The sequence below is a fragment of the Helianthus annuus genome, chromosome 2, assembly GCF_002127325.2.
Source record: "Helianthus annuus cultivar XRQ/B chromosome 2, HanXRQr2.0-SUNRISE, whole genome shotgun sequence".
Classification (NCBI taxonomy): domain Eukaryota; kingdom Viridiplantae; phylum Streptophyta; class Magnoliopsida; order Asterales; family Asteraceae; genus Helianthus; species Helianthus annuus.
The window spans coordinates 113,456,045-113,475,769 of NC_035434.2; the positions used below are offsets into that span (position 1 = coordinate 113,456,045).

At 39.0% G+C, this 19,725-nt stretch overlaps 1 protein-coding gene across 2 annotated transcripts; it reads left to right on the forward strand.

Annotated features, from left to right (window-relative positions):
* The first annotated feature begins 18,281 nt into the window (after positions 1–18,281).
* On the forward strand, positions 18,282–18,904 carry LOC110905312. Of its 2 annotated transcripts, none has more exons than XM_022151149.2 (2): positions 18,282–18,537; positions 18,617–18,904. In XM_022151149.2, exons 1-2 carry the CDS (start codon positions 18,385–18,387, stop codon positions 18,881–18,883), a joined length of 420 nt encoding a protein of 139 aa, XP_022006841.1. In that variant the 5' UTR covers positions 18,282–18,384; the 3' UTR covers positions 18,884–18,904. The 2 variants fall into 2 exon arrangements, with proteins under 2 accessions (XP_022006841.1, XP_035842701.1); XM_035986808.1 differs by having other exon boundaries at positions 18,626–18,904.
* Positions 18,905–19,725: the final 821 nt, after the last annotated feature.

Here is a 19,725-nt window from a genome sequence, read left to right on the forward strand (position 1 = left end):
TTCAGTCGAAATGAGCAAACTGATCAAGCCCCAGGCCAAGGGCTTTATAGCCTAAATTGTTCCCTCCCGCGAATCGCGGAGGATTCCCTTCCCCCTGTCGCGTATCGCGGCGCATGTCAAAGTAGGGTAGAGTAGGCTTGTCACTGGTATAGGCCTGGTGAGTCAACATTCGAACGAATTTCAATTTTGACAACGAATTTTGAAGATAATCGTCAATTAGGGTTTACCCCCCTTAAGTTTTAGGGGCCCTGATCCTGATTCTGCTTGTTCTGAAAATTCTAGGGTTTATGCAGGATTACTTGGGGGTCTCAATTAGGGTTTCCTATTGAACAAAATATCAAATAATATATAATAAATAATGATTTTGGTGAGAGTTGTTACATCCTCCACACCTTAATAAAAATCTCGTCCTCGAGATTTACTGGAATAAATGAGTATATTTCCACTTCATTCCTGATTTCAGTTCCCAAGTGTATTCGGGTCCTCTCTTTGAATCCCATTGGACTTTGACCAGTACAAGCCGTTTGTGTTTAAGAAACTTAACCTTTCTGTCTTCAATCCGTAGTGGCTTCAATACAAATTTCAGCTTTTCATTTACCTCCACATCTTGAAGAGGAACTACTAGGGATTCGTCAGCTAGACATTTCTTGAGGTTGGATACATGAAACACATCATGTACTCCGGCTAGCTCTTCTGGTAATTGTAGGCGATAAGCAACTGGTCCTATTCGCTGAATTACTGGGAATGGTCCTACATACCTTGGGCTTAGTTTTCCTTTCTTTCCGAACCTCACTACTCCTTTCCAAGGAGAAACTTTTAAGAGTACTTTGTCACCAACTTGAAATTCCAGTGGCTTGCGTCGATTGTCTGCATAACTCTTCTGGCGATCTCGAGCCGTTTTTAATCTTTCTTTAATTTGAGTTATCTTGTCAGTGGTTTCTTGCACAATTTCAGGACCTGATAATTGACTTCCTCCTATTTCTGCCCAACAAACCGGAGTTCTACACTTTCGTCCATACAATGCTTCGAACGGGGCAGCTTTGATGCTTGAATGATAACTATTGTTATAGGAGAATTCAATCAAGGGTAGATGATCATCCCAATTTCCACCAAAATCTATTACACATGCCCTGAGCATGTCTTCCAGGGTTTGAATCGTTCTTTCACTTTGTCCGTCTGTTTGGGGATGATAAGCTGTACTTAAATTTAACCGTGTACCCATGGCTTCTTGAAAACTTGTCCAGAAGTGTGAAGTGAAACGACTATCCCTATCTGATACAATGGAGAGTGGAACTCCATGTAGGGATACTACTTCATTTACGTATAGTTTTGCTAATCTTTCCATGCTGAAAGTTTCTTTCATGGGTAGAAAATGAGCTAACTTGGTTAATCGATCCATAATTACCGAAATCGCATCATTACCTTTTCTGGTTTTGGGTAACTTAGTAACAAAATCCATGGTTATTAGTTTCCATTTCCAAACAGGAATTTCTAGTTGTTGGAGTAACCCTGAAGGTTTCTGGTGTTCTGCCTTAACTTGTGAACAAGTAAGACACTTAGATACATAACTAGCTATATCCTTTTTCATTCCTATCCACCAGAAATTATTTCTTAAATCTTGGTACATCTTATTATTTCCAGGGTGCATAGTATACCTAGATTTATGGGCTTCCTCTAAAATCTTATTCCTTAAATCTCCCTGTTTAGGTACCCAAATTCTTTTCTTATGGAATCTCCAAATTCCATCAGCTCCTTGTTCCAATTCTTTTATTCGTCCTTTCATTTCTTCCGTATCATCTTTGATTGCTGTTGCTTGCGTATTCTTTAATTGTTCCATTAAATCTAACTGTAGATTTAATCTAAGTGCACGAATTCGCCTTTGCTTTTCATGGTATTTACGACTTAAGGCATCTGCGACTACATTTGCCTTTCCTTCGTGATATTGAATATCACAGTCGTAGTCGCTTAGAATTTCCATCCATCTTCTTTGCCTCATGTTTAATTCTTTTTGCCTAAATATGTACCTTAAGCTTTTATGATCTGTATAAACTGTAAACTTACTTCGATACAGATAATGTCTCCAAATCTTAAGGGCAAAAATTACCGCTCCTAATTCTAGGTCGTGAGTCGTGTAGTTTTCTTCGTGCTTTTTCAATTGCCTTGAGGCATACGCAATTACCTTTTCGCGTTGCATTACCACACATTCTAATCCTAGCTTAGAAGCATCGCAGTAGACTTCAAAATCTTCTGTTCCATCTGGTAATGCTAAGATTGGGGCATTTGTTAACTTTTGCTTTAAAATCCTAAAAGCCTCCTCCTGTCTGGGTCCCCATTCAAATTTCACAGCTTTACAGGTTAGCTTAGTTAAGGGAACTGCTATCTTAGAAAAATCCTTAATAAAGTGTCTATAGTATCCAGCTAATCCTAGAACACTTCTAACTTCCGTAGCCGATTGCGGGGCCTTCCATTTGGTGATAGCTTCAATCTTGGAGGGATCTACATGAATACCTTCATGATTCACCATGTTTCCTAGAAATTGCACTTCTTGGAGCCAAAATTCACACTTTGAGAATTTGGCATAAAGCTTCTCTTTTCTTAACAAAGTTAAGAGTGCATGCAGGTGCTCACAATGTTCCTCCTGACTTTTGGAATAAATAAGTATGTCGTCGATGAAAACGATTACAAATTTATCCAAACACGGTTTACAGATCCTATTCATCATGTCCATGAATGCTGCAGGAGCATTAGTTAATCCGAAAGGCATGACTGTAAACTCATAATGTCCATACCTAGTTCTGAAAGCAGTTTTAGGTATGTCTTCTTCCTGTACTTTCAATTGATGATATCCGGAGCGCAAATCTATCTTAGAAAAATATCTAGCTCCTTGCAATTGATCAAAAAGATCATCAATCCTAGGTAATGGGTATCGATTCTTAATTGTAACCTTGTTTAATTCTCTATAATCGATACACATTCTCATCGATCCATCCTTCTTATTTACAAACAACACTGGAGCTCCCCATGGAGAGGAACTTGGTTGTATAAACCCTTTACTTAGCAATTCATCTAACTGTTTCTTTAATTCCAGCATTTCAGTAGGTGCTAACCGATAGGGTGCCTTGGCTATCGGTATAGTTCCTGGAATTAGATGAATTCTAAATTCTACCTCCCTACTGGGTTGTAAACCTTGTAGGTCTTCTGGAAAGACATCTGGGTATTCTGATACTATCGGGATGTCTTCCAGTTTCTTACTTTTGGTATCAACAACTACCGAAACCATATATGCTATTCCTTGTTTTCTTGAATAACTTGCCAACTTCATTACTGAAATAAATTTCAGTGGGTTTTGTGGCTTATCTCCGGTAATCATTACTAATTCTCCTGTGGGTGTATGGATTTCTATGGAATTTTTATCACAAAGAATTCGAGCATGGTTGGCTACTAACCAATCCATTCCTAACACAACATCGAATCCGGCTAAATTCATAGGTAACAGGTTTGCAGAAAATTTATGGCCTAAGAGTTCTATCTTTTCTTCTCGCAAAACCTTATCTACTTTAACAGAATTCCCATCTGCCGTTTCGACTGTGAAAATCTGCCTAAGGTTGGTTAAAGGTAAATTAAGAGCTTGGCAGAGCGAAGTATTTATAAAACTTTGGTTTGCACCAGAGTCAAATAATACTTTTGCATACACTTGTGAACTAAGAACGTACCAGCTATGATGTCAGGAATTAGTTCGGCTTCCTGCGTTGTCAATTGAAAGGCTCTTGCATTCTTCTTAGTATTTCCTTCTGCAGGTTTAGCCTTGTTATCTACTGGTTTGACCAATTTCGGGTAGTCTGGCTTGAAATGCCCGGCTTCTCCAAAATTGTAGCAGACTGTCGCCTTCTTTTTCCTGCAATCTTCTTCTCGATGTCCTGGAATTTTGCAGTAGTTACAGCACCCTTTGCATTTTCCAAAATGCCTTCCTTTGCAGGTACTGCAAAACGGGGCAGTAGAAAATCGCCCTGTTCCTTTTTTCCTAAAGTTACTGCTATTACCCACATGAAATCCTTGGGTAATCTTTTGGGCTACTTCCTTCCTTCTATTTTCTTCTCGAGTGTGCACCAGTCCGTCAGTCAAGGTGTTGGCTAATTCCACCGCATCGTCAATCGTGCGTGGTCTAACAGCCTTGACAATATCACGAATCTCGCTAATTAACCCCCAAATATAGCGAGAGATGAGTACCGGTTCTGGCGAAGCCAGAGTAGGTACAATTCTGGCATAGTCAAAGAATTTGAAGTATACCCTCGACAGTTAACATCCACCATTCGGTGGCTCAGTAATTTGTTTGCCATTTGTTCTTTTTCATATTCGGGACAAAATTTTCTTTCTATTAATTGCTTAAATTCTTCCCAACTCATGGCATAGGCCCTGTCACTTCCTTTTGCTTGTAATACCGTGTTCCACCATTCTAACGCTTCTTCCTTAAAAAGGTGAGAAGCGTACATGACTTTATCCTCTTCGGCACATTTACTTATTTTGATTACCCCTCGGTTTTCTCCAACCAACGCAGTGCCGCAGTCGCCCCCTCATTGCCTGCAAATTCAGCTGGTTTACAGGAAAGGAACTCCTTGTAAGTGCAACCAGGTGTTGCAGCTTTCATTCTTTTATAGGTTGGGGCTGGCATCCCATTATTATTATTATTACCTCCTCCATTAACACTATTACTGGAGGTATTGTCGCGTGTGCGTTTGCTAGGGTGAGCTTGTGAAGGCTCAACTGGACTTTTTACCGCAGCGACGATAGCTGGAATAGCATTAACTATTCCCTGAGCAACGATGTATTCTATGTCTTGCCGGTTTAGGAAGTGATCCTCGTTATTGTGTTCCGATTGGTTAGCTTCATTAACTGGTTCATTAACAGCGTGTTCCATCTGAATATTTATCAAGCACAACTATTTATTTAGTACAACTTTACAGCCAAATTTTATTTATAATAGCAAACACGACAATCTTATAGATCTATTACAACTGAAATTCAAAGACACACTATTATTTTATTTTGACTATGACGATTATGCTCTGCATTTATTTTATTGCCTCGTACTTATTTATTTACCTTCCATGGTTGGTCTCGGTTTGGCCACTTATCTTAATTAACGATCAAGATTCCCTGCTGTAGTGGCTAACATATAAAGATCTGACCATTTTTCATCTAATTCATCTTCCCATGGCGGGTTCTTACCTATTCCCTGAGTCTCCTTATTAACTATCACTTCTTTTGAATTAGATGTCCCTATTTTCTCGTGGCTTTTTCTAATAATCCAATCTCTCTTCTTAGGAGTAAGTGGGTTTTCATAGTGTGCCTTACGAATAAATATTCCTTCATTAGTATTCACTGAATATTTTGAGGAATTTGATTGGGACGAGGTTCCCTTATTCTTTTGGGCACTATCTAGTTGATGATAAATATCCGAAAGCTTTTGCTTACCCATTCTGTACATTAACAAGTAGTTAAACAACACGAAGAATCAATAAAGAAACACATAATCACACAAACATGTACAGCCAAACTGTCGACTTTGCGACTATTCGATTTTATATAGTTTTAATAGTATGTGTCCGTACACACTGATTATCTTACAACGTTTTATTTTTAAACTATTTTACAAGTTTTATATTTTACTATTATTATTATTATTATACATTCCAACCACACCTCCCTTTGCTATCCCTGTTGGCTGGCATTTCATAAACGACGTTCCCTCTCGTCGTACTTCCAGGAGATCTGCTCTCCTACCTCCCGAATCCTATTTCCGGCATCCACCAACTCCTCGCCATAGCGGCGGAGTTCAGCTAAGTTTTCATTACTCATTGGAGGGTTCGGTGCAGGTTCCGGGTCGAATTGAGGGAGAAAGGTGTTAGGGCTATTCATAATGTTCTGAAATTGCCAGTCGGCAGTCCACCACTCCTCTAGTGCTCCTGGTAAAGGTCTAGGGTGAACAACAAGGTCTGGAATGGCAGGTTCTAAGTTAACAGGCAGTAGGGCTTCTGCTCGGTAGTTAAAGAGAGTTTCATCGGCAGGTCCGATGATGTCACCTAGTGTCAGTTTACGGTCCAACTCTTCTTCCCAAGATAGTGGTTCTTGGTTTTGCCTGGAACTCTCCCCAGTTTCTATTCCCTTTCCTTTATCTTTTGGATCTTCCTTTTTCATAGTTTTCCGTGTTGCTGGCTTCTTCCTGCGTACACGTCTCCAACCTACCCACCTATGTCTCTTTTTCACTACTTTTGGTTTTTCCTGAGGTTGGGCTTTGAATACCATAGGTTCCTCCATATTTGCCTGGTACCCAGTAGTAACACTGGTGATATCCATATCTGTACTATGTATAGAAATATTCTGTAGGGTTTCTGATAGTTCGTTCATGCTGTTAGCACACACGAAGACGCACACAATCCTAAGTTAATATTTTGGAACTAAAATTTCACAAAATCACAGAATGACAATCAGATAAATTAAGTATTTCTAAATACTTAATTGGCTTAAACCAGTGGCTCTTATACCACCTTTTTCTGTCACGGCCCCCGCGCCCGGTTTGACCTGGTCCAGGAGCCGCGGGACAGAAACCTGTGGTACAACGGAAGTCTAGCAGGATCGTTTAAACTTGAAAATGCCCGAGTATTATTTATTTCATAATTCGGGATAAACCCCGTAATTTACAGTAGAGGAATTTCATAGGAATTTCCTTATTTTACAAAACATGTTCATTTATTTATTTATTTGAGCCACTACTTCAAGCTTGGGAGTGCTCCGTAGCACTTGTTCTTGATTCACAGTAGGTCACCTGAAACATTGGTTTAAAAATATTTTGTCAGCGGGGAAATACTGAGTGAATCATTCATTTTGATAAAAATGACACATAGTTATAAATTACAACATAAGAGCGATTACAATGGCATTTATCTTATTTTTATCTGGCCTTGCCACCCGTATGACGATGGTCATACCACTATTGGGTCCAGTCACCCAAGTAGTGACGTTTTGTCACTGTTAGGATTTATTAGCCTGACCGTGAGAAATTAGTAATGTGCACAATACCCCACTAGCCAGTGCTTAAGATAACCACGACTTAATCCCTGTAATTATAACATTTTGAAAATAATTTGGAGTATTGTAAAATAGTTGATAAAAAGAGAATGACTCACATTGCAAGTTTAACAGGCAGAGTTTTAGCCTACTGATTAGCCTGATTAACCTAATTCAAATAAAAATGCACACGAAAACTAGGTCAGTAACTAATACAGCATTTACGATAACTCACGAGATGAACACCCTCACAACGAATGACAAAGTCCGATACTTAACATCCATCGAGTTTACGACGAATGACAAAGTATAACCCTAATGTGGGCAGCACTTAAACATCCATTGGATTAGGTTCAATCGATCGGACATTGAATCGTAGCAGCGATCGAGTTATTACCCTGTTTGTCGCGACAACGTTTCGTGTTCGTGTGTGTTTTGTAGTAACTAACGTATATATCAGCCTACGAAGTAAATTTTTCAGTCGAAATGAGCAAACTGATCAAGCCCCAGGCCAAGGGCTTTATAACCTAAATTGTTCCCTCCCGCGAGTCGCAGAGGATTCCCTTCCCCCTGTCGCGTATCGCGGCGCATGTCAAAGTAGGGTAGGGTAGGCTTATCACTGGTATAGGCCTGGTGAGTCAACATTCGAACGAATTTCAATTTTAACAACGAATTTTGAAGATAATCGTCAATTAGGGTTTACCCCCTTAAGTTTTAAGGGCCCTGATCCTGATTCTGCTTGTTCTAAAAATTCTAGGGTTTATGCAGGATTACTTGGGGGGTCTCAATTAGGGTTTCCTATTGAACAAAATATCAAATAATATAATAATAAATAATGATTTTGGTGAGAGTTGTTACACGTATCATCACCCACCAGGAACTAACTGTCGTTATTGCGAAGATTGCAACTGGTATGGGCATTTTACCCAGAACTGCCGCACAAGACCGCAACCTTGAGGAATTCCAGCAACAACCGCAGTCTCCGCAAAAGTACCCCACAACAACGTTATTTTGCTTCTAATCCTTGTTGTAATAATACGAGTTATTGCCGTCAATTTCTTTTATGTGTGGAAACTTATTCTATCTCTCGACGCATGTGGATTCTATTCCCCCCTCATACTCGCACACAATCTAAATGCTAGCACTATGTACTATATAATGTATTTTACCCCTACTATGCGTTCTTGAGATAAGGTACGATAAACGTGCACGGATCAAATTAATCACGGGTGCACATGGGATTATTTTGGTTAGTGCACGGAAATCGTAGTGAGTTTCAATGATGCCTTAACGTTCAGGGCATGGTTAAGCGTGGTGGATACGCCGCTGGTACTTCCTATATATAAGCGTCTTGACCATGTCTGACAAAGTGTGACACCTATTCACGGAACAGAGGCACATGGTTGAAACATGACGGTGTTTCGCCATGCTAACCAAAGTTTTGTGAAGAAAGTGCCATGTGGAGTTGGAACGTAGACCTATTATACTATTGTGGTTATTTTTGACACACTACACTACATCGTAAGGCGTAACAATCTTAATCGTAAACCAAAGTGTGTAATCGCAAGACTTTTCGTGAGTCAACACGCTCGCAATCGCATTTTCGCTGGAATCTATCTCGCAAATCGCAATCGTTATTTAGTGTCTCGCGCTATCGCTTATTGTGTATTCGCAATCTCAAACGTTTATTATACGTCTCGCTATCACTTATGGTGTTTTCGCTAAATCTCATATTTTGTGTGTATCGCTCCATCGCTTACTGCTTACTGTGTATCGCTTACTGTGAATCGCGTATCGTGGATTGCTTAACGAGTACCGCTCATCGCTCGTCGCTCTTCGCCTTAACGCTTCTCGCACATATCTCATCGCTTCGATATTCTTATCGCTTATCGCTATTTGTGTTATCTGGGTTATCTGCGTTATGATTAGCACTCATGACTTCGCTTCACGAGACGAAACTAATAGGGCTAAGACATGGTGGTGTTTTAGCCGTATCGGCAGACTTTCGTGGAAAAAGGCCATGTGGGCAAATGTTAGTTAAAATTGTGGTGTTGTTAAATCTGATCGAATCGCATGTCTCCATCGCTTGCGACGCATCAACTGTCGCTTATCGCTCGATGAATGTCGCTATCGCTCATCGCTTTTCGCTTGTCGCTCATCGCTTTTCGCTTGTCGCTTATCGCTTTTCTCTTATCGCCGCCGTCTTTGCCTTCTATGTTTGGTGTTTGGTGGTTGCGTTATCAATTATCGCATACCGCTCATCGCTTATCGCCCTCGCTTGTATCGCAGAACTGAGTTCGAGATCGACTTCATCACTCAGTTCGCCTTTCAAAGACTTGATCCAACTTTTCTCGCTTGGACCAAGTCATCGCAAATCTATTAAGTACTATGTCGACACACATGACACCGCCCCACGGGACGGAAGCCATATGGCTAAAACATGGTGGATACGCCGCTGGTACTTCCTATATATAAGTGTTTCAGCCATAATGTCGAACTTTCGTGGGAAGTGCCATGCGGGGCCGACTTTAAATTTGAAAAATTTTGACATCATTAAAACCTTTTGTGTAAACAAACTTTTGTTACAAAACATTTTCTAAAATTTGATCGAAACCTTTATACAAAACGAGATTACCTTGTAATGTTGGTATGACAATCGACTCAAGTTACTACCGCGTGACGAGAAAATTTCGTAAAACGAGTTTTAATCGCCCTAAAATCTTTTAGTAACCTAACCAAAACCCTTCTCATAGTGCTGGCATGAATATCAACACAGTTAAAGCCGCACCATGAGAAGATTTTCATAAACAAGTTTTTCCTAAATAAATCGACTTTTCGAAAATTTAAAACGCTCCGGAATCGCATTCTTGTGTGCGTTATCGCCTTTGATTATACGAATCGATTTAACTCGTCGCTCTCGCTTAGCCTTCGCAATGCTCTCGTGCATTGGATTCTCAATCGATCGCTCGCTATCTCGTCGCTTTATCGCTTACTCGCTCGCATCAACTCTCGCGACCCTTCTTGTGGATTAATTTCGGGACGAAATTTCCGAAAGCAGGGGAGACTGTAACAACCCACACATTCGTGCGTTGTTACTACTCGTTACACTCGTTACGCCTAGCACCAGAGATTCGGATCATAATGTGTCTATATCGCATATATCGCTAAATCGCAGTATTTTTCGCATATTTCGCATACTTTATCGCTATCACATCACATTGCACTTGCTGACAACCACAAAGATGTCGAGTGAGGACCAATTCTACCCTCCTTGATAGCCGTGATGTATCGCAGTCGCAGTGCAACTCATTACTCAAAACACACATTAACGTTCACGATGACATTGAGAGAGGACCTATTCTACCCTCCCCGATGACCGTGAAGCGTCGCAAAGTAATCGCATATTCAAAACGAAACTCGGTTATTGTATCACAACTTTGAAATATGGATATGTATATACGACCCAACGTGGCTAATTATATTAAATATATGAAATGTGGATGAGAATGTGTAACCAAACTATCGCAACGCTTAACAATTGAAATGGAACGCCAAAACTTAGCTCGCCGGAGGCGTTTGATCGAATGACACTTCGATCGAATGGCCATCCGATCGGACAGCCGTCCGATCAGACAGCCAACCGATCGGACAACCATCCGATCCGATGCACTGCACCACCTCCTCTTCTCTCTTGCCTATAAATACCCCACTCTCACATCAATTGCCTTGATGTGACAGCTCCCACTCGACCAACACGCTTTGGGGCTCCTTTCTCTCGATTTCTCGCGATTCTTGTAAGTTTTCAACCTAAATCTTGTACTTTTATGATCTACGCGCACTCTTACACCTTTCTATCTTTCGAATCTTAACTTTTAACCGTGAAATCACTAGATTCAAGGTGTTCTAGGATGATGTCATCATGGTGTTCATATGAACTTCATGTTTTGCCTTCAATCCACCAAGAACAACTTAGATCTAACCGATTTCCACATAAAAAACAAAGATCTTTCATAGATCTAAACATATTCACAGTGAAAAGGATTGAGAGAATGTTTTCCAACCTTCCTTCAACTCTTTTACACTCAATGCACTCAAAACCGATAGAATCGGAGCTTGTACCGACTTCCTACTCATTCTTGTGGTTGTGTTGGTCCAAGATCCGGATCCTATCGACGAGGGTTACCGATTACGGGTTAAACTTGGAACACCGTCTTGAACAGTTAACTGACCGGATTTGGGTGATTCCTGTCCGATCAGGAATACCAAGTATTGACAAGGTTTCTATTGCTTAACACGTTATCAAAAACATCTCGATAAAACGACAAACAATCGAAATGACCAAGTGTAAGACGAACAGGACAACCAGGACGGGGTGACGTCCGATCGGACTGTTGTCCGAACGGACAGTCACCCGAACGACCGGTCAGCCGAGCGGCTTGCACCTTGGGACCCACAGTTCACCATTTTTGCCAATCTATGAAGTTTGAATGTTGAACAAATCGCTGTCCTATCGGACTACCATCCGATCAAACTGCCGTCCGTACCATGAAACACTTAAGCTTCCACACTTAAACAATTTTCAACATGTTCAATGCACTAGGAATGCCACCCGAACGAACTGCTGTCCGATCGAGTGACATCGTGCTGAGAACTTGTTCTCGCTGAAGTACCCAGCCGAACGGGTTACCGGCCGATTGAACGACCGTCCGATCGACCGACCTGAAAGGAAGAGATACTTCAATGTGTTCAAAATGCTACAACCAAAACTTCAAAAGGCAAGCCATCATACACAAACACATCAGATGATAACCCAATCGAACGGTCACCGGATCGGATGACCATCTGAATGGATTGCCACCCGATCGACCGGGCACCCGATCGGATTGCCATCCGATCGGAGTACTGTCCGACCCTTTGACACGTTACACCGCTTAACGCACTATGCAACGCTTACGCTATTAATCTGCAATCAGGTTAATCTTAGACGCTCTCCCTTCAATCCAACCAAGTTGTGTTTGCTTGTTGAGCACCGACTGTGTGTATACTCGAACCCCCTTTTTATCGCATTTTGGGTGTAACATACGTTCCTATTAAATCGAATTTATGCAAATGAATTATTCAATTAAACTATTTATCACTTGCGAATAACTGTTATGCATATTTATACATGATGCTAGTTACATATGTGTTAGGACTTATACTTGCGAGGTCCCGCCTTAACTAGTATAGTACTATAGCACCCGACGGGGTCTAGTTAGAATGAATAGCAATCGCAATCGCAATCGCAATCGCAATCGCAATCGCAATCGCAATCGTAGTTCAAGTGACTTAGCTGGTAGTAACTGTCTTTTTGCATGTATGTTGAGGTATCCTGTTTATGTATTTGGTAATTCGCAGAACTTTTAACTATTTTACGCTACACTATCAAAACTTGTATACTCGCCAATACTTTTGTATTGACGTTGTTTTAACGTATGTTGCAGGTTTAGTCGCAGACTACATCAAATCAAGCTAGCAAGTCTAGAAACTCACCTAAATTCTATGTTGTCGGATTTGTATTGTTCGAGAGGTCAAGAAATCTGTGATAACTTGTGTGAATGTATTGTTTATTAGTATGGGATAATGAACGCATTAAATACTGTCGCAAAATAGTTGTTATGGATTCTCTTGAGCAATCTGATTCGCCTAGTGCCGCGCCCCGATGATTCCGCCATCGGTTGGGGTGTGACAACTTGGTTATTGATTCAACGTGTATACGTATCTAGAATTGTTTAATTATTGTCATTGGTTCACATGATCTTTGGTGAATGTCTTTCATGTTGAGATAATGGAAAACTTCAATAATTTTTCATTACACCTACAACCCTTATAAATACACAAGAAGTTACAAAGACTAGAGGAGACAATTTCTCCTATTTACATATTTAGAGGATACACTTAATTACAATTGCTATAAATTATCCAATGTTTAATGTAAGGGCAACATTTGTGGGATTGCCTAATACCCTACGTCAATGCAAGGCAGAGGATTTAGACGAAGCATTGCTCTAAACTTCTCAAAAAGTGGCTTTGGAAGGCTCTTCGTACAGATGTCGGCGACTTATTGGTCCGTTGAGATGAAACGATAAAGGTAATGATAAATGTATAAAAATATTATTTAATTGAAAATGAGAGATAAAATGTAGTGTTTTAAGTGTAATTTAGACTAAAGGGTATGGTGAGGGTCATCCCCATGAGGATGGGCCGCCACGTAGGACGCCACATCACCATCCTCCATAGGATGACCCTCCTAGCAAAATGAAGGGGGTGGAGGATGGGCCTACCCCACACCTATTATTTTATAATTTTTTTAACTTTTTTTTTGTTAACTTGATAAAAACATCTTAAAAATTAAATAAAATTAAAACATAAAACAACATAATTAAATCCATTACATAACATAAAGAAAAATTACATATCCTAAAAAATAAAATTACTAATCCTAGAAACGGAAAACATAAAAGCGAAAAAAATAAATAACGATACGACTAAAAAAATACGAAACAACCTACGACGTCAATTTTTTCTTAACTTCCTCTTTCATCCTTTGGTAAACCTCACGTTCATCCTCCTGAACCAAGTCGAGATCCAACCTCATAATCCTAAAATCCTCCGCTCGAGCATGCTCGGCCGACAAGTTTTTCTTATAACTATATTTTTCCGCCGTGAGCTCTTTAAACGAACGGAATTCGGATATCAACTCGTCCATTTTCGATCTCGCCTCGGAAGACGTTTGGCTCGAGCCGCCCCCTTTTCTCTTTCCGGCCGCCTCTTTTTTTGCTTTGTCCCTTCCAGAGGGACGTTCTGACTCGTGAACGGCAAACACCTCCTCGTCAAATTCCGGGTCGTCGTTTATGTCGACGTCACAACGAGCGGTGGAGCCTCCCGCACTATAACTTCCGGACTCGGAAGTTTTACTCCGTTTGGTGGTTGCGACCTCGTTTGGAACCGACCTCCATTTGTTTTCTTTCTTTAAAACGTTCCATGCTCGGAGGTGTTGGAAATGAGTTGTATTCTTAGAGTCCCATTTTGCCAAAACAAGGTTGAGAATGTCCTCCTCGTTACTCCCACTGGGAGGATTAGTGTAGAATTGGCTATAAATACCGCTAAAGGTGTTGATGACCTTGCTCATTTTACGCCACTTGCCAGAGATAGAATCGATATCATGCATTGGGCCTTGCTCCATAAGCGCGTTAAATTTATCCGTTATCGCCTTCAAAAACCGGTACCCGTTTGGTTGTTCCCTAAATTTAAAAAAAATGCCTTAGTAAAATAAAAAATAAATCTATTTAAATTTAAATTAAAAAAAAATAAACTTTGGTTCATACCGACAATCGGGCAAGTTGAGGACTTAACCCATGCAATTGCTAGCGCCTCCTCCTCTAATTTTGTCCAAGGTCTCGGCTTTGTTTTGAACCGCCTTTGGTTTCGGCTACGGTTTCAACCGCATTCCCCTTGTTTTTTTTGCGCTTGAGATTTTGAGGTGGCGATTTGGGGACGACTTCTTCATCATCGTCAAGTGGAACCGAGGATGTTGCCGGTTGCGATTGGAATTGCGCTTGAGATTCAAACGAGTTGCGTAGCATCCTTTGTTGGAGTGCTTGGTAATGTTGCATTTGTTGGACTTGAGACATTTGTTTGAACGCGTTGGGTGATTGTTGGAAATCCGAAAAGGTAAATTGCGGAGACACCCATGAAGGATCGATAGTCGGAGTGTAAGCGGGCGTAAAAAAAAGTTAGCTTGATTCGGGTTCGGGTTGAGATTGTTCGGGTTGGGATTGTTTGGGTTGAACGGATTCATGATTTTATAAAAAGATGGAGAGTTTTCATAAAAATGGATGAGAGAAGGGAGAAGTTGAGAGAGTTAATTTATAAAAATGGTTGAGGTGGGGTGTTTATTTAAAGTGAATTTTTTTAATCTAGTCGTTATTCAACGGCACAAATTCAAAAAGGTGGCCCGTCGCACATGTCCTTGGGGCGACGGAGAAGACGGGACGGGGCGCGGGGGGGGGGGGGGGGGGGTGTGGGGGTGCGGCGCCGGGGCTCGCCAGGACAGGGCTGGCCCCCATACCGTTTAGTCTTAGGCCATCCGTAGTCATAAAGCCCCTTGTGGGGCGTTATGCGACACGTGTCGTGCCACGTCACACAGGGGCCTTATGGGGCGTTATATCACTAGAACACGTAGTCATAAAGCCCCTACCCATCAATACCTGGCGTTTTTCGGTGCTATGTGGGGGCATAGCACCCCACTACGTTTGATCTTAGGGTGAAAATACGGTAGAATGAATATTTTGCACTTTTAAAGATGAGTAAACTGCCCTTTTGGTCCCTGTGGTTTGGTCACTTTTGCCACTTTAGTCCAAAACTCAAACTTTTTGCATCTGGGTCCCTGTGGTTTCAGTTTTATTGCCATTTTGGTCCAAAAATGAAATCAGGTCATATTTGTCTTATAAAATACTGCTATTTTGTCCTTTTCTGCAGGGGCAAAATGATCATTTATTTTTTATAAATAAATACCATATTTTATAAGATAAATATGACCTGATTTGCCTCTGAGGAAAATGATAAAATTGCAGGATTTTATAAGACAAATATGACCTGATTTCATTTTTGGACCAAAATGACAATAAAACTGAAACCACAGGGACCTAGATGCAAAAGATTTGAGTTTTGGACTAAAGTGGCAAAATGACCAAACCTCAGGGACCAAAATGACAGTTTACTCTTTAAAGATAATAAAGTATTCGAAAGGGTTTTAGAGCATTCTCATCCAAACCACCAAAATCTGTGTGGGGGGTTTTTAAAATATAAGAAGTATAAAAAGTGGTTGTGAGTGGAGGAGAGAGAAAATGTTAATGTTCATCTGTATATTTGGGGGGACACTGTTCACCCCCTATACTTTTTAATATATATTGAAAGTGGTTGTAAGTGGAGGAGAGAGAAAATATAATATATATTGAAAAGGAGAGAGAAAAAATATTTGTTTTTAGTAGAAATATATTGATATAAGAGTTTTTTTTAAGTAAAATGTATGTATATTTTTAGTGGATTGGATGTGAATGTTCTTACAAATGCCAATGAAAACCACCACCTAACACAGCCAATAGTCAGTCAGTCAGTCATCGGTTTTCTATATATTCAAGCATTCGAAATGGTTCTACACACACACCCTAATAATGCGACTCCTTTCTGCTATCTTGAATATTTTCAACCACCTCCCATCCATCGCCGACGTGCAACACAAATGGACTCAGATCAATGCACGATACAAGCTGACCATAACCCTAATGTCAGTCCTTAATGTTCTCTGGACTCTATGTTGCATAATTATTCTTCTTTTGTACGTGTGTTTCCAAGTCTTGTGGTGGTTCTTTGAAACCTTATATGGTTTGCTATCGTTGATCTTGTCTTTCATTGTTTGGTCCACTTTTATTTTGATCGGTGTTCTTATATGTCTGTGTTTGTTCAACCAACTTCCATTCACCGGCGACGTGCAACACAAATGGACTCAAATGGATGCACAATACAATCTAACTAGAACCACTGTCGACATGATAACAAGATTTAACGACATTGGGGCCACGCGTGTTCTTATAGTGGTGGTTGTTTTTATTTGTGTCTTGTGTTGGTTTTTTAGATCCATATTTGGAGGGAAGTCGAAGGTGAAGACGAAGGTGAAGAGGATGAAAGCAAAGGGAAGATCTAGGGTGAAGATTCCAAGGTATTTTGAAGAAATTCCAGAAGAGTATTTGTATCTTCCAGAAGAGTATTTTTATGGGTGATTCAGCTTTGTTCTTCACTGTTTGTATAAGTTATGAATTGTGTGTGGTTTACACTTTTGAGTTGATTTCAAGTCTTGATGTCAACATTTCCTTGTTTTGGAAGGTGTTGTGATGTTTGTTTCCTTTAAGCTAATTTAACTTGCATCACTTGGGAGCTCACTTAGGAGTCGTTTGTTTTAGCTTTAGGGGGTGTTTGGCCTAGTTTTTTTTAACAAAGCTTATAGCTTTTTTGTTTAGTTTTTTAAGCTTATGCTTATTAGCTTATATAAGCTAATTTGAAGAAGCTTATTTGAAGATGGTTTTTTAGCTTATTTGAAGAAGCTTCTTTGTGTAAGGGCAAATGATATAAAATAAGCTATAAGGCAATCCAAACACTTAAAAAGAGCTTATCAAATGATAGAAAATAAGCTATAAGCTACTTTAAAATATAAGTATAAGCCAATGGTTTAAAATGTGCTTTTAATAGTTAAGACTTTTTAGTGATTCAGTATTTAATGGTTTAAACAGTTTGTTTTACTAATAGATGTTTAAATGATTCACATTTGTCTCTGTATAGTTAATCATTATAGTAAGTCTGAATCTGAATGGTTCAGATCTTTTATCTGAATTGGTTAGTCAGCTAGTCATTTATCTCTAAATAGTTAAACATCTAGTTTTTAATGATTTAGTTATCTTACTAGTTTAACACTTAATCATTCATAAATTTGTGAAACAAAACATCCTTCTAGTTTTTTTTATGTGGTCTTCACTTCTTTTGGAAGGTGTTGTGATGTTTGATTACGTTTTTTCAAGAGATTACATCATTCGAGATCTCATATTTAAATAAAAATAAACTAAATGATGATGGTGGTAGATTGATTGTGTGATTTAGTTAGGATACATATTTTATAACCGACAATATACCATCACTTAGAAGATGAGTATGGTGAGACTTGGGTTAGGGGCATGAGTTTGACACGTATAATTCGAGTCTTCCTACTGTCTAGTGACGTGTCCGTAGGGTATGGCGGGACGTGTGTGCACCGCGTGGGTTGGCAGGTTATTAAATATATTATTAAATATATATATATATAGGGCAAGGATAAATTGAAAACCCAGTTGAGTTGACTAAACCCTGAAAACCCATTAATGACCATTGATTAACCTTCATGGATGGCTGAGATTTATTTTTGGTCATGGCTGGATTTTGAATCCCTTTTGTGTATTTTTTAATATATAAAAGGTATGTGAAGGGCAATATGGGAAAGCCAATGTTTAATATAATCTCTTATAAGAAACAAAAGTCTGCATGGGTGTAAGAACTTGTAAGAACTTTACATCAACTACATCATTACCCCCCCTAATCTAAAACCCTATATCAGTCTACAAAATTTTCAAAAGACCCAAAAATCACCGGAGACTCACAACCCCTCATATTCTTCAAAATTTCCTAAAACTCTCTCTCTCTCATAGTCTTCAACATGTACTGGTGAGATTTTGGTATGAATGTGAGATTTTGATGCCTTGGGATAATATGAAAACCACAAAAAGAATCTTCCCCATTTTTACATTGTTTATCAAAACCACACAAAACCCTTCTTTCTCTCGACTTCATCCCAGCATCGAAGAAGAGTTCAAGATCTATCTACTTATCCGTCTGGTTACATTAAAGGTAAGCATAGGTTTGTGCTTTCTCTCTCTTTATATACATTTCCATATCTCTCTCTTTAAAAACATTCATCTTCTAAAAGATCATCCAGATCCAAAAGTACTCTGATTTTTGGTGGGTGGGAAAGATGCTCCAGACCCAAAAAGATGCTCTGAATCCAAAAGATCATCCACATCCAAAAGATGATCCGGAAAAACGCTACCAGATCCAAAAAAAGCTCCAGATCCGGTTGAAGATGTTCGATGTTGAAGATGATGTTTCAGATGGCGGTTCGATGTTGAAGATGATCCAAAATATTTTCGAGGTTGAACATGATGTTCCAGATCTAAAAGATCCTCTATATCCATAAGTATGTTTGTTCAGTTTTTTTTTTCAGATTTGCAACTTTTTGTGTTTTGTAGATCTTCATTTTTTATGTTGTTTTTTATTACTGATTTTAACAATTTTTTTGTGTAAAATTTGTTTTCAGATCTGAATAAATGAAAACGATTTGTTTTAAGTTCTTATATATTGGATTAAAATCTAAGTTACTTTTCTTGTTTATTGTTATGATGATTGAATCTAAAAAATCTATTGTTGGATTTTTGTTAATGAAGTTATATTTTTTATATACATTTTGTAACATTTCTAGACATATTACTTATGTTGGATTATTGTTAATGAAGTATATTTTTAATGTAACAATTCTTATAACAATTCTTTGCGTCTTAGTTACGAACCTACAAGATCTAGGCATTTTTTATGTAACACTATGTAACCGGGTGTTAGAAATGTAACAATCGAAGAAAAAAATGCTACAAGAAAGGTTTTAGGCTTTTAACATTTCTATAAGATATTTTGTTGAAAAAAAAACTGATGTGGCTTTTGTTCATAAGGGTTTTGATTTGATAAAACAAAAAAAAAAAAACTTTTTAATTAAGGTGTGGATTTCTCAATACACCAACCAATGTTAAAAACAAATGGGCATTTAAAGGTTAAAAATCTAAAAAAGAAAATTAGAAGTAGAATTTGAAATAAAACAACAGTTAATTTTTTTTGAATATTATATAAAGATTGTCTACTTTCACAAAGAAAAAAAGTATATAGAGATTAGAGCTAAAATGTAAAAAAAAACAAGTCAAAATCTATATAGAACCTATAAAGTACACCTACAATAAAATATGACTGAAAAAGTACATAGAGCTTAGAGCT

Excerpts from the sequence above, each read along its gene's own strand:
- LOC110905312 (XM_022151149.2), top strand. The coding sequence starts at position 18,385 with ATGCCTTGGGATAATATGAAAACCACAAAAAGAATCTTCCCCATTTTT. Across the intron at positions 18,538-18,616 it reads TCCGTCTGGTTACATTAAAG|ATCATCCAGATCCAAAAGTA; the intron begins GTAAGCATAGGT and ends ATCTTCTAAAAG.